This window comes from Molothrus ater, chromosome 23 (assembly GCF_012460135.2).
Source record: "Molothrus ater isolate BHLD 08-10-18 breed brown headed cowbird chromosome 23, BPBGC_Mater_1.1, whole genome shotgun sequence".
Lineage (NCBI taxonomy): Eukaryota > Metazoa > Chordata > Aves > Passeriformes > Icteridae > Molothrus > Molothrus ater.
Window position 1 is genome coordinate 5,019,013 of NC_050500.2, and position 12,285 is coordinate 5,031,297.

General features: G+C 48.9%; 1 protein-coding gene across 5 annotated transcripts; it reads left to right on the plus strand.

The window, feature by feature from the left end:
• Positions 1–15: 15 nt before the first annotated feature.
• Positions 16–12,176, plus strand: MTHFR (methylenetetrahydrofolate reductase). Of its 5 annotated transcripts, none has more exons than XM_054517134.1 (13): positions 16–301; positions 1,005–1,043; positions 3,044–3,295; positions 4,342–4,580; positions 4,877–4,987; positions 5,155–5,348; positions 5,810–6,060; positions 7,276–7,410; positions 8,238–8,418; positions 8,790–8,972; positions 10,257–10,358; positions 10,594–10,713; positions 11,328–12,176. In XM_054517134.1, exons 3-13 carry the CDS (start codon positions 3,054–3,056, stop codon positions 11,523–11,525), a joined length of 1,956 nt encoding a protein of 651 aa, XP_054373109.1. In that variant the 5' UTR covers positions 16–301; positions 1,005–1,043; positions 3,044–3,053; the 3' UTR covers positions 11,526–12,176. The 5 variants fall into 5 exon arrangements, with proteins under 5 accessions (XP_054373109.1, XP_036252021.1, XP_054373108.1 ...); XM_036396128.2 differs by having other exon boundaries at positions 1,009–1,043; XM_054517133.1 differs by lacking the exon at positions 1,005–1,043 and having other exon boundaries at positions 2,884–3,295.
• Positions 12,177–12,285: the final 109 nt, after the last annotated feature.

The window sequence follows — 12,285 nt, forward strand, 5'->3', positions numbered from 1 at the left end:
CGCTCCCCTTCAGCCCCCTCAGTCCCGATCGGCCTCGCCTGCGCACGGCCGCGCTCCCACTGCCGGCCTGGCCGCGCCCCGTCCCTTGCCGACAGCGTTCCCTCCCGTAGCCCCGCCGGTCCCGCCTCCTCGGCCCGCTCTGGCCGCACCCCCAGGCCCCGTCCGGCCCTCAGCCCCGCCCCGGCCCGCGGCGCCATGTCGGGTGAGGGCAGCCGCGGGCCCACACGTGACGCGCCCGGCCGCGGCCGCCTTTAAAGCGCGGCGGGCGAGCGGCGCAGGCGGCGCCCGACAGCGGCCGCAGGTGAGCGGGGCCCGGGAGCGGGGGTTCTATCGCTGCCCCACCGCCCGGGGCTCTTCCCGGCCCGTCTGCCCGCCGGCTGCTCCGGCCGGGCCGTGCTGTGCTGCTGCTGAGGTGAAGGGGCGATCGGGCTGCAGTGACCTGCCTGGCTCCGACCCCCTCCCCGGCACTCGGGATCGCAGGTGCCGCTCCTCACCTTCTTCCCCGGCTGCCGGGCTCCTTCCGGCCCTTCCCCCTCGGCTGTCCTGTGGCCCCTCAGGTGTTCGGGTGGTGGATGCAGCCCCGGTCCCTTGGGGTGCCCGCCTGGCCTCAGGCTGATGCCGTGGCCCTGGAGCAGCGTGTGCACCCTGTGAGAAAAATGCATCTGCTGCAGCCGAGTTTAGTCTGGAAGGTAAAACTGAGCTTAGGGGAATGCAGGCTCCACGCTCTCTGTGTTGGTGTCAGCTCAGGGCTGGAAGGAGTTGGGATACAGATTCCACGCTCTGTGTGTCGGTGTCAGCTCAGGGCTGGAAGGAGTTGGAATACCAACATCATAAAAACCACAGCAGGTGCATCCATGGTGAGCATCAGAGGTGTGCTGAGCCACGGATCTTTCAGCCCTGCAGCGTGACAAAGACAGGAGTAGGAGTGTCGACAGGTGTTAAAAGTTGTCTTACTTTGCTGCTGTTCTTGTTGTTTAGGCTTATCTTTTTTCTCTTTGCAATAGCTAGAAGTATCTGACAGCAAATCTGTGATGCATATCACGGTAAGGAAATTGTTCCAAATGCTGCCCGTAGATGAAAATCTAAGTGTGTCGTTTTCATGTCTTCATGATTTGATATTGCTAGTAAGATAAGGAGCTTAGCTCAACAGCCAGTCTCATTTTATAGAGACATAGAGACCTGAACCCTTTTTCCATGTGATGGGTGTTAAAATCTCAAATCAGAAAACAAAGCTCCTTTGATTTGCCTGCAGGGCTGTGCCATGCTTGCTAGGAATGCAATGCTGGGAGCTGACAGCATGTGATTGTGAAGCCCTAGCTTGATCACCAACGTGTGCTTGGGGATAATTCTCCCAGATTAATGCATGTGGATGTCAGGCAGAGTCCCCTGAGCCTGGTCAGGGCTGTGACTGTGCACCCAGTTGGCTTTGCTTCACCTGTCAGTTGGTCTGTGCTGCTGATTTTTACTGCAGCTGCTATGTTGGTACACAGGAGAGCTTGGAACAGAAAGCCTGCGCTTCTTTCTCACATCTCCTGCCAGCTGGACAGGTTCCTCAGGTGATAAAAGTAGACTTTCTCTCAAAAGGGTTTTGCTTGATTGGCAGCTCAAGTGTAAACAGTAGAAGATGAGTTCAAAGTCTTCTTGGCTGAACTAAACCCACAGACCTGATGATAAGGACTGAGAGTGTGATGGTTCACGCAACTGCTTCCTCCAAAACAGCTCCAAAGTTATGTAATGCTTGGACATGCTGCTTGCCAGTGAGAATTTTAAGTTTTGGCAGGTACTAAAGCAAATAACACAGATCCAAATATTGTGGTAGCTCTTCCATAACTGTCTGAGGTAATCCCTACCTCGTTTTAAAGTCACAGGATGGGACATTTTGCAGAGCTAAGTGGAGTTGGGTATCCTAAACCTACTTGTACCACTGACTTGCAGTGATGTTTTGCTTTCTGTAATGCCAAGCAAGCACAGCTGGTCTCGTTGCAAGACAGGGAGATGAGGATGGTCCCTGCAGGCCTTGTTTCCAAGCAGCCACAGTTGTTGACAAAGAGAACAGCGTGTCTGGTAAAGAGTTGAGTGTGTGCAATGGGGCTGGCATAGGGGACAGTTGTCTGTGGAGAAGGCTAAGGGTTAAAAATGCAGGTGTGAAGCCAGCAAAGAAAACAAAGGACAGTTTGTGGGGATGGCCTGGTCAGAGGGGATTCTGTGCTTTGTTTCTGACATAGCAATAGTTTGTGCATTCTGGAGTACCTGCCCCATTAGCACTGACTCTCCTACCTGCACTGTAAGCAGTGCTGCCTTTTGGGAACAAACAGGATGGAAACAGTACAAGAAGCAGCTGCAGTAGACAATAAAAAGTATCTGCTGGCATGCCTGAAATAGGGGTCTCCTCAAGCCAGGTCTCATAAGCTCTTGGAGATCTATTTCACACCCAAGATAGCTCAACTACCTTAGAAGGCATAAAATCAGCAGGGTGGATTCTGTGGTAGTGTTGGAAACAAAAAGGTTTTAATAAAAGGCAAAATAACAAAACTCTTTACAGAGAAAAACTGAGCCAGGTGCAAGAGGTTCTTGCTCCTGGTAAAACACCTCACAAAAGCCATTGGTTTCTTTCTCTTCTTTTTCTAGTAAATTGCTCAGGTGGAACTTTTTGGCTCCTGTCCAATTAGCTATCCTTAAGTTTGAGGTGAAGTCCCCCAGGTCCTATGAGGAGTCTTCTTTGCTAATTGAGGAGAGAAACTTCTGGGCTTATTTCCTCTTTAATGGGACAAAGGAGAGTTTTGTCACTCCATCAACAGGGGCCACATTCCTATGCATGCCCAGCCCAAGGCTGCAGTCACTATCAGCACTATCTAAACGTGCTTTTTCCTGTGTTTTCTCCAGATTTCCCACTACAGCTTACAGTGAAAGCTGGCAAAAGGTGATGGTGATGAATGCTGGGCCTTGGCGTAGGCTTCTTCAACCATCTGCCGCTCACCTCAGCAGTCCCTGCTCCATGCACACACCCACGTACCGACCATCCTCTTTGTGCTCCCCTCTGCAGAGCTCTCACCATGGTTAATGAGACCCAGCATTCCTGCAGTGCCAGCTCCAGCTCCAGGTCCGATGGCGGCAGCAGCAGCGGCAGCGAGAGCTCCAAGGACAACTCGCGCTGCTCCACCCCCGTGCTCGATGCCGACCGGCACGAGCGGCTGCGGGAGAAGATGCGCCGCCGGCAGGACGCTGGGGACAAGTGGTTCTCCCTGGAGTTCTTCCCTCCACGCACAGCCAACGCTGCTGTCAATCTCATCTCCAGGCGAGTGCTGCAGGGTAGGAGAGGGGAGGTATCTGTGGTGGAGGGCAGGGAAATAGCTGACTAACAGAGGCAGGCTCTGCTCCATGCTCTGTCTCCCCTTCCAGGTGACAAAGCAGGTAGTGGGGCTGTGCTTTCCTGCTGAGGAGGGTAATGGACACCAAGTAACTTGTCTTCCTTGGAGGCCCTGAAGAGTTAAGTGTCACGGTGGGATTACTGAGGGGCCAGGTTGTTTCCCCACTCCCATGCCCTGGGAAGATGGAGTAACCCCAATGTCATGTTCTGGGTCTGAAGCACAATGCTGGGGCAGAAAAGTACCTAGTAAAAGCAGAAAATATTCCTTGATGGACAGTGTGCCAAAATCTCTGCAACAGATTCCCATTTCCTTTCAATATTCATCCAGCCACTATGGTTTGTGCCTCTGTACTACAGTTTTAGCCTCTGACACAGGTATCCACATCTATGTGCTAAATGAAAGCTGATAGGTCACAGCAGAGCTAGGAGTTACTCTGGAGCCCCAGGAGCCACCATGGACATGCCTGGAGGAGGAAAGAGTATTTCATAATTCTTTTTATAATTGATATAAGCCAATGGCATATGTTGAACAGAAGGGCCTGTTCCACCTTGGAGCAGGAGAGAGACAAGTTAGGGAAGCCCTGTGGCCTCTACAGTTCAAGGTGGCAACAGAGGCTGCAGCATAGTCTCCTATCCCAAAAGGAAAGGGACTTGCATTGCTGTCTGTCAGAAGCTGTGTCAGTCTGTCAGAGCGTAGCAGGGAGAGTCTGTTGTACACAGAACACCTCCATTGCTGCCTCTTCTATGAAATTGTAAACTGTTCCCCATACAGCCTTCAAGGATGGCTTTCCTTATTTACATCTTGCTAATTTACTTGCTAAACTCTTAGTGCAACGCTTTAGTGATCTGTCCTGTCGCTGTCATCCAAGCTCTCTCTGCCTGCTGCTGGCATTCTAGCAGTGAGCAGGATACTCAAGGCACAGGGAGGGGATTTGGCTCTCTGCTGTAGGCTAACACAGCTTTAAACCCCACAGGTTTGACCACATGGGAGCAGGTGGTCCCCTCTTCATTGACGTGACATGGCACCCTGCAGGGGACCCAGGATCTGACAAGGAAACCTCTTCCATGATTATTGCTTACACTGCAGTGAACTACTGTGGCCTGGAGACCATCCTGCACATGACCTGCTGCAACCAGAGCAAGGATGACATCACAGGGTACCTGCAGAAGGCCAAGAGGCTCGGGCTGAAGAACATCATGGCACTGCGTGGAGGTGAATCCTTCTGTCCTGTGATGTTAGTGCAGAGTGCTGCTGCTGTGTCCAATTCCAGAGTAAAACCAGAGAAGATTTAGGGGCTCCTTCTGCAGGAATTAATTACTGAGACTGTGTTTCACCTGAGCCCTTTGTTAGCAGTGCCTTCAGCTCAAGGGCAGACAAAGCCAGTCCATAGGTAAAACTGCAGATTTGGGAGTTCAGCTGTCTTCCTTTTGATACCAGGTTTTTACAGAACTACTGGATCTGAGTTCAGCAAACAGTTGGAGAGAGCTGTGGATTTGTTCTCTTTTCAGATCCTGCTGGTGAGGAATGGGAGGAAGAAGTAGATGGTTTCAACTACGCCATTGATCTGGTTAAGCACATTCGCAATGAATTTGATGATTACTTCGACATCTGTGTGGCAGGTAAATGCCTTCTATTGCAGAGTGTGCAGGGTCTGAGACAGGGAAATCAGCTCAACAGTCCCTCCCTGGACCTAGGCTGTGACAGTACAATCAGATTGGATGCTTCCTAATTTCTGCATGTTGTCCTGACCACCATTTTTCATTTTTTTTCCCCCTTCTCCCCAAAGGCTACCCCAAGGGTCATCCTGAAGCAGAGAGCTATGAGGCAGACCTGAGGCACCTGAAGGAGAAAGTCTATGCTGGAGCAGACTTCATCATTACACAGCTTTTCTTCCGACCAGAAACCTTTCTCAAGTTCATGAAGGATTGTCAAGCCATTGGCATTACCTGCCCCATTATTCCTGGCATCTTCCCTATACAGGTGAAATCCAGTAATTTGGATTTAGGGAGGGAATAAGGATCTAGGATGTTAGGTATTTGTGGGTCAGGGCCTGAGAGAGGTCTGTAAATATCCTCCACAAAATTTCAGGGAAGAAAGACTGCTGAATGTAATAGATCTGTCAGTGGTATGCCAAATTAAACTCTTAGCCAGGTAATAACAAGCTGAAAAGGTTTCTTGTGCCCATATGGCAGAAAGGGATATAAAGGACAATGGCCTGCAAGTCCTGAGGTCACTGAATATGCTGGGCTTAGGCAAGGATGTGGGGAGAAACGACCTAAAGTGGCATGACCTGTGTTACCATCCTAGAAATGAGGCCTGGGAGCTGATTCCAGGAGCCCCAGTTCTAAATCTCGTGGCACAAAAATCACGATAAAGTACCTGTGTTAGTGGGATGGCAAAAAAGGGTCTGGGAAAAAATGATAATCTGCATCCTCATCCAGGGCTACCACTCCCTGCGCCAGCTGGTGAAGCTCTCCAAGCTGGAAGTGCCCCAGGAAATCAAAGATGTGATTGAGCCCATCAAGGACAACGATGCAGCCATCCGGAACTACGGCGTGGAGCTGGCGGTGTCCATGTGCCGGGAGCTGCTGGACAGCGGCGTGGTGCACGGGCTGCACTTCTACACCCTCAACCGGGAGGTGGCCACCACCGAGGTCCTGAAGCGCCTGGGCATATGGAATGAGGACCCAAGGTGAGCACAATGCCTTGGCTTCTGTTAGTTCCCCTTTTCTGTCCATCTGTCCATCCATCCCCTCTACTGAGGGTACAAATAATGGATGGGTGTCACCATGATGTTTTCTTGAAAATCCCTTTGCCAGGATTTTTCTCCTGAGAAGCTTCATGAAAGAAATGTAAGCAATAATTATCTGATTGCTTGGAATGTGGTTTGGGGGTTGCTTACCAACAGGTGCATCTTTGATTGGTGTAGTGTGAATTGTTTTTAATTAATGGCCAATCACAGCCAGCTGTGTCAGACTGAGTCTGTCATGGGTTTTTATTATCACTCTTGTTGAGCCTTCTGAGGTCTCCTTTCTCTTTTTTAGTATAGTTTTAGTATATATTTTTCTATTGATATGGTATTGATATGGTATTGATATGGTATTGATATGGTATTGATATGGTATTGATATGGTATTGATATGGTATATTATAGAATATAATATATCAGCCTTCTGAGAACTTGCAGTCAATTCTCATCTCTCACCTCATCCTGGGGACCCTCACAACACCACAACAGATGGGTCAATACCTCTACTCTCCTTTTCTCCTTTTCTTTTTTCTTTTGTCACCTTTTGCATTCAGTAGTTCACCCTTCCCACAGATCTCCAACAAAAGCTGGGAGGAATAGAGGAGATAGCCAAAGGAGGAGTTTGTTTGTTTTAGTCAAGTAGCTTTAAAGCAGGCATTGTGGGACTCTAAAAATCCAGAGCTTAGAGCTGCCACTTGGAAGAAACACGTTTTTGATGACCATCACAAGCCCTTACAGGCCAGGGTTATGCTCCCACTGTGGATTTCTAGGGGTTTCTGCAGCTGAGAAGGGGAATGTGGACTTCTCCCTGAATCCACAGGCTTCAACACAGACAAGAAACAGCAAAGGAAAATTGACAGCTGTTTTTTATTTTTCCTTGAAGTAGCTCCCATGGTGCTTTGCCCTTACCTTTTCCAATTTCAGGTGTCAGTCCTGTACCTTAACATTAAATAGACCCTACCGAGCATCCTGTGAGGAACTGAGTAGGAAATATTTCCCATAAAGGAAGAAGAGTTTCCTGTTTAACTTCTTGACAACCAGAACTCTTCTCAGCCCCTGTTACTGCTCCCCAGGGGCAAACTGCACCACAGGAAGGCTTCCAGCCTTTACTGGAAAGTCAGCAGAGGAACTGTGTTAACATCTGCTTATCCCCTGCAGGCGGCCTCTGCCCTGGGCAGTCAGTGCCCACCCCAAGAGGAGAGTGGAGGATGTGAGGCCAATCTTCTGGGCCTCCAGGCCAAAGAGTTACATCTACAGAACCCAGGAGTGGGATGACTTCCCCAATGGCCGATGGTAAGCGGGTACCTGCTGTGGGGATCCAGTTGTGGGTTCCTCTGGGTCTGGAGTGAAGGCACTGAGACAGGAGTTCATGTTCACACTCAGGTGTTTATTATTTTTATTATTTCTTATCAGTGAAACAGTCTCACTGCTGTGAGTTCTGCAGCTTTTCATGAGAAGGCACAAAATGGCAACAATCTCTTGGTACAAGGGCTTTTCAGACTAAACTGTCCAGTTAAGAGCTGACACCTGGATTATTTCCCCTTTTATAACCCAGTAACTGATCCCAAAGAGCCTGCAGTGCAGACTTTTCTGCCCAATTACAAAATGCCACCCAAACCCATGAAGAAGCAGCCCAGGACAACACCCTGTGCCCTCCATCTTGCTGCCATCCACAACACACTAAAAATCCCAAAAACTCAATTTCTCACTGAGTGACACACCTGCACTGCTCTCTAGAATCTATTTCACACTTTTGTGGATTCCAGTCTATCTTGAAGTCTGGGAAACTTTCTCCATGAATGAGGGTCAGAGTCAGTGCTGCCCTGGGGGTCAGGGTACCCCAGAGCAGACACAGAATTATTCCCAGTGCCCTGGGTTTCCACAATGTGCAGGAAGGCAGCAGTGGTGGGAAAGCCTGGGCACACCTGAAGTATCTTTAACAAAGTGGTCCCCTGTTGCTTGGATTTGAGTGAGGTGAGATGAATAGCACCAAGATGTTGAGACTTTTGGTGTCAAGGTGGGTTTTGTTGGGTACTTCTCTTGCTGCTTGGCTCTTCCTGCATCACCAGATCAGCTCATTTTCCTCAGTAATTTCAGGTCTGTGTCTTCTTCCCTTACAGGGGTAACTCCTCCTCTCCAGCTTTTGGGGAACTGAAGGATTATTACCTCTTCTATCTGAAGAGCAAATCTCCCCGTGAGGAGCTTCTGAAGATGTGGGGAGAAGAACTGACCAGTGAGGAAAGTGTCTTTGAGGTGTTCACATGTTACATCACTGGAGAGCCCAACAGGAATGGGTACAAGGTGAGAGGCCAGGAAGGGGTGGTCAGTGTGCCACAAACAATAGTGCCCATTTTCCTCTTGTTCCTGCTACCACATTGTTTTTCTAAAGAAGAATTAGCACTTCTCTATCCAAAGGGATTTCCTGGCACACTGGTTGAAGGGGGTCCAACAGCCAGAGCTGAGGCTCAGCATAAAAGAGCATACAGGACCAGTATTGATTGACTTCAGCACTCTTAGAGTTGTGCATATGCTAACCCTTGACCAAACCTGGGAATTCTCTCCTGAAGCAGGAGTGTTTGAGACTGTTAAGGCACTGCTGAGTTACTTCAACACCCAGACGGAAATCCAAGGGTTGTTACACCATTGTGAGCCATCCTTTCTCCTCATGGTAGGTCACCTGTATGCCTTGGAATGATGACCCTCTTGCTACTGAAACCAACCTCCTGAAGGACCAGCTGGAGAAGGTCAACAGACGAGGAATCCTGACCATCAACTCCCAGCCAAACATCAATGGCAAACCATCCACAGACCCCATTGTGGGCTGGGGCCCCAGTGGAGGTTATGTTTTCCAAAAGGTACTGTATTTCTCTGGGCTGGGCAGCCAAGAGTTTGACCTGCTTTGCTCTCTGTCAGGCTGGGAGCTCCCAGGCTTACATCCACATAATCTTTCTGTCCACACCTTATCTTACTGCATTCTTGGTGAGATAAGGCAAAGCTCCTTTGGTGTCTTAAGAGCCATAATGCCATCTCTATGGCTGTTCCCCCCCACTTCAAAACATCTACTGAACATCTGTAGAGTTTCATGGTTTTATTCTCAGCAAGTAATTATTGGTAACTTATTTCTATTATATATACACGTGTGCCTGCCCCCTGCACCTGATTCAGTGATGCACAAAGCACCCAGGTTTTTCACACAATGAGAATCAATGGGATAGTATCTCTACCACCCAGCATCTCATGGTGATAAATAGATATTTTAAAATTTCCTCTGTCCTTCTGTATGTCAGAGTTCTCCACGGTTGCCCCCAGCCCTGTGCACTGTGCTGTTTAGACAATGATCATATTCCTTCCCTGGCCTGCAAACAGTCATGCCTGCCATGCCTGTCTCCCCCTGTCAGGCATTTCAGGCCCTAGAATGGCTGTGATAGGAATATCCCATCAAGGTAAATGCCAGGCAAGTAGCTCCTACTGGGAAACAAAGCATCCTTGTTCAAAAGGGATCCAAACCTGGTAAAGCCAGAGACCAGCAGATGGCAAATGCATTTATGTTTTCAAAGGAAGAAATTCCCCTGAGGTGAGGGAAATCCATCATCTCACGCAATTGCCAGGAAATGGGGGGAGGGAAGCAGTTGTTGGGAGCAGCCAAGCACAGAATTTGGTTATATAAGCACACAGGGAGAATTGTGAACAAAAGATGAGGACAGGGAGTGGTGCTTGGGAGGGGCCAGCTGAGACCCCAGAGTTCTGCTCTCACCAGGCTGGGCTGCCTTGGCAGGACACTGCTGTAAAATGAAGATTAAGCTCAGGCTTCTTCCAGGCATTCTGGCAGATTGCTTCCTTGAGCAGCAGTTGTGGTAACACTGGAGTTTGTTCCTGCTCATGGACTTAGCTGATGCAAAGCAGGCAGCCTGTAGCTTTCTTCAGTGCACTGCTCCTGGGCTGTTCCTCTGCTCTCCCCAGTTATTTTTTCCCCTAGCTCACTTACTGCAGAGGCTCGAGCAAGAGTAAATTAGTATGTGTTTCTGGGAATGAACATACAACCCCAGACTCTACAAATGTCATTGTTTACCTGTATTTGTCCAGTTCTGCTGTGATTTAAGGCTCTGATTCTCTTCCCCCTTCTCCATCCCTCCCTGCAGGCATACCTGGAGTTCTTCACCTCCAATGAAATTGTCAGGGCACTGCTCAAAGTGCTGAGGAGGTACGAGTTGAGAGTGAACTACCATATTGTCAATGTCAAGGTAAGGCCATTATTCACAGGACACTTTCCTTTCATTCCTTTCACCACCTTGGGAGAGACACAAATACCAAATATTCAGACATGAGGGCTGATGAAGGGAAGGGAAAGTAAAGCACTTCAGCTGTGGTGTGCAGAATGTCTGGTCCCTAAACAAGGAGAGGGTAAATAAACTCTTTCCAACTAACTCAGTCCCTCCTCCAGCAGTTGCTTCAGAAAGGTTTTCCTTCCTTTGTCAGGGTGAGAATATCACCAATGCTCCAGATCTGCAACCCAATGCTGTCACCTGGGGCATCTTCCCAGGAAGGGAGATCATCCAGCCCACTGTAGTGGATCCTGTGAGCTTCCTCTCCTGGAAGGTGAGTCCTGCCTTCTGTTGGATACATTGCTGTGATTCCTTGGAAATTCAGAGTGTCTGGTTTAGTTTATATCTCTTAAACCCCTCAGAATTGAGGGCTGTTGCTATATTGGCTTGCAGAGGTCTTGTTCCTCCTGCTCCCTCAGCTCCAGCAGAGCTGTTGCCAGACAGAAAGCACCCAGTAATGAGGACTGAGAGCTGCTACTGTTACTGTACCAGGCCTCAGAAGAACAGGAGATTCTGATAATTTTCCCCTCTGTAATTTTCCTGTGCCAGAAATGCTGGCAGGGGAACAGAAACACTCCTGTCAGCTGTACCTGTGCAAGGGGATTTTATCAGCAGTTACCAAACTGGAAAAGAGGGTGGACAGTGGCTCTTCCTCCCCTCTTACACATACAGGGGCAGCATTGAGCCATGCATTGCACTGCAATGTGTCTCCTTTCAGCTCTGAGCACTTTGTGCTGACTGGATAGCATAAGGCTCCTTGCTCAACTGTGAGCATTTTTACTGTGAAGAAACAAGGCACACTCTGGCCAGTCATGTGTAACACGTGTACCTAAATCAAGTAAGGTCAAGATGTCTCACAACTGCCAATTGTTGTTGTTGCTGTGGCAGGATGAGGCCTTTGCACTGTGGATCGAGCAGTGGGCCAAGCTCTATGAAGAGGAGTCGCCCTCCCGCATGATCATCCAGTACATCCATGACAACTATTACTTGGTCAACCTGGTGGACAATGACTTCCCGCTAGAAAACTGCCTCTGGCAGGTCGTGGAGGATACTTTTGAGCTGTTGAACTCTCCACCTCAGCAGTGAAAATTCTTTTTCTAATCTCTTACTTCCTCCTCCCATCCACTGACCTCGGGGAATGCAGCAGCTCCTGTGTTGACAATGAACACACTCCCACACGGTGACCAGGGTGGTGCTCTGATCTGCCCTCACTTTGTGCTCCTCTGTCCCCACACAAAAGCTGCCTGAGCCATTCTCACTGAGCATTAGCCAGAACTACCTGAACCTCTGAGCCGAGGCTCCAGACTAAGCCCAAAGGCCAGGGTCTGCAGGATGAAGAGCTGCTAATCATGGTTAAGCTAATTACAGTAACAGAAGAACACTAGATTCTGGTAACTCTCCCCTCTGGTAACTTTGCTGTGCCAGAAATGCTGGCAGGGGAACAGAAACACTCCTGTCAGCTGTACCTATGCAAGGGGATTATATCAGCAGTTACCAAACTGGAAATGAAGGTCAAATTGCTTTTATATTGCACTCTTAAAATAGATTTCACAGTTCATCATCAGGCACTTTTGCACTCACTCCAGAAGAAGGTTCAAATTTTCTTCCTAACTTTTCTCCTTGTATTGTATTTCCTGTTTTCTTTTTTAATAGGACTATGGGAATTTCCATTTGGAAAAACTAAGTAGGAATCATAGTATTTCCTAGATTACATACAATAAAATACATGCATACAAATGTCTCTTTTATTAGGCCATGCTCTAGCAGAGACTCATGTTGTTTGCTAATTAATCACCTGGCACAAGGGAAAACTTTAAGAAAATCAATTGTTTCTGGGGCACCCCCT

Excerpts from the sequence above, each read along its gene's own strand:
- MTHFR (XM_054517133.1), top strand. The coding sequence starts at position 2,934 with ATGCTGGGCCTTGGCGTAGGCTTCTTCAACCATCTGCCGCTCACCTCA. Across the intron at positions 4,581-4,876 it reads CATCATGGCACTGCGTGGAG|ATCCTGCTGGTGAGGAATGG; the intron begins GTGAATCCTTCT and ends TTCTCTTTTCAG. Across the intron at positions 8,973-10,256 it reads GAGGTTATGTTTTCCAAAAG|GCATACCTGGAGTTCTTCAC; the intron begins GTACTGTATTTC and ends CCCTCCCTGCAG.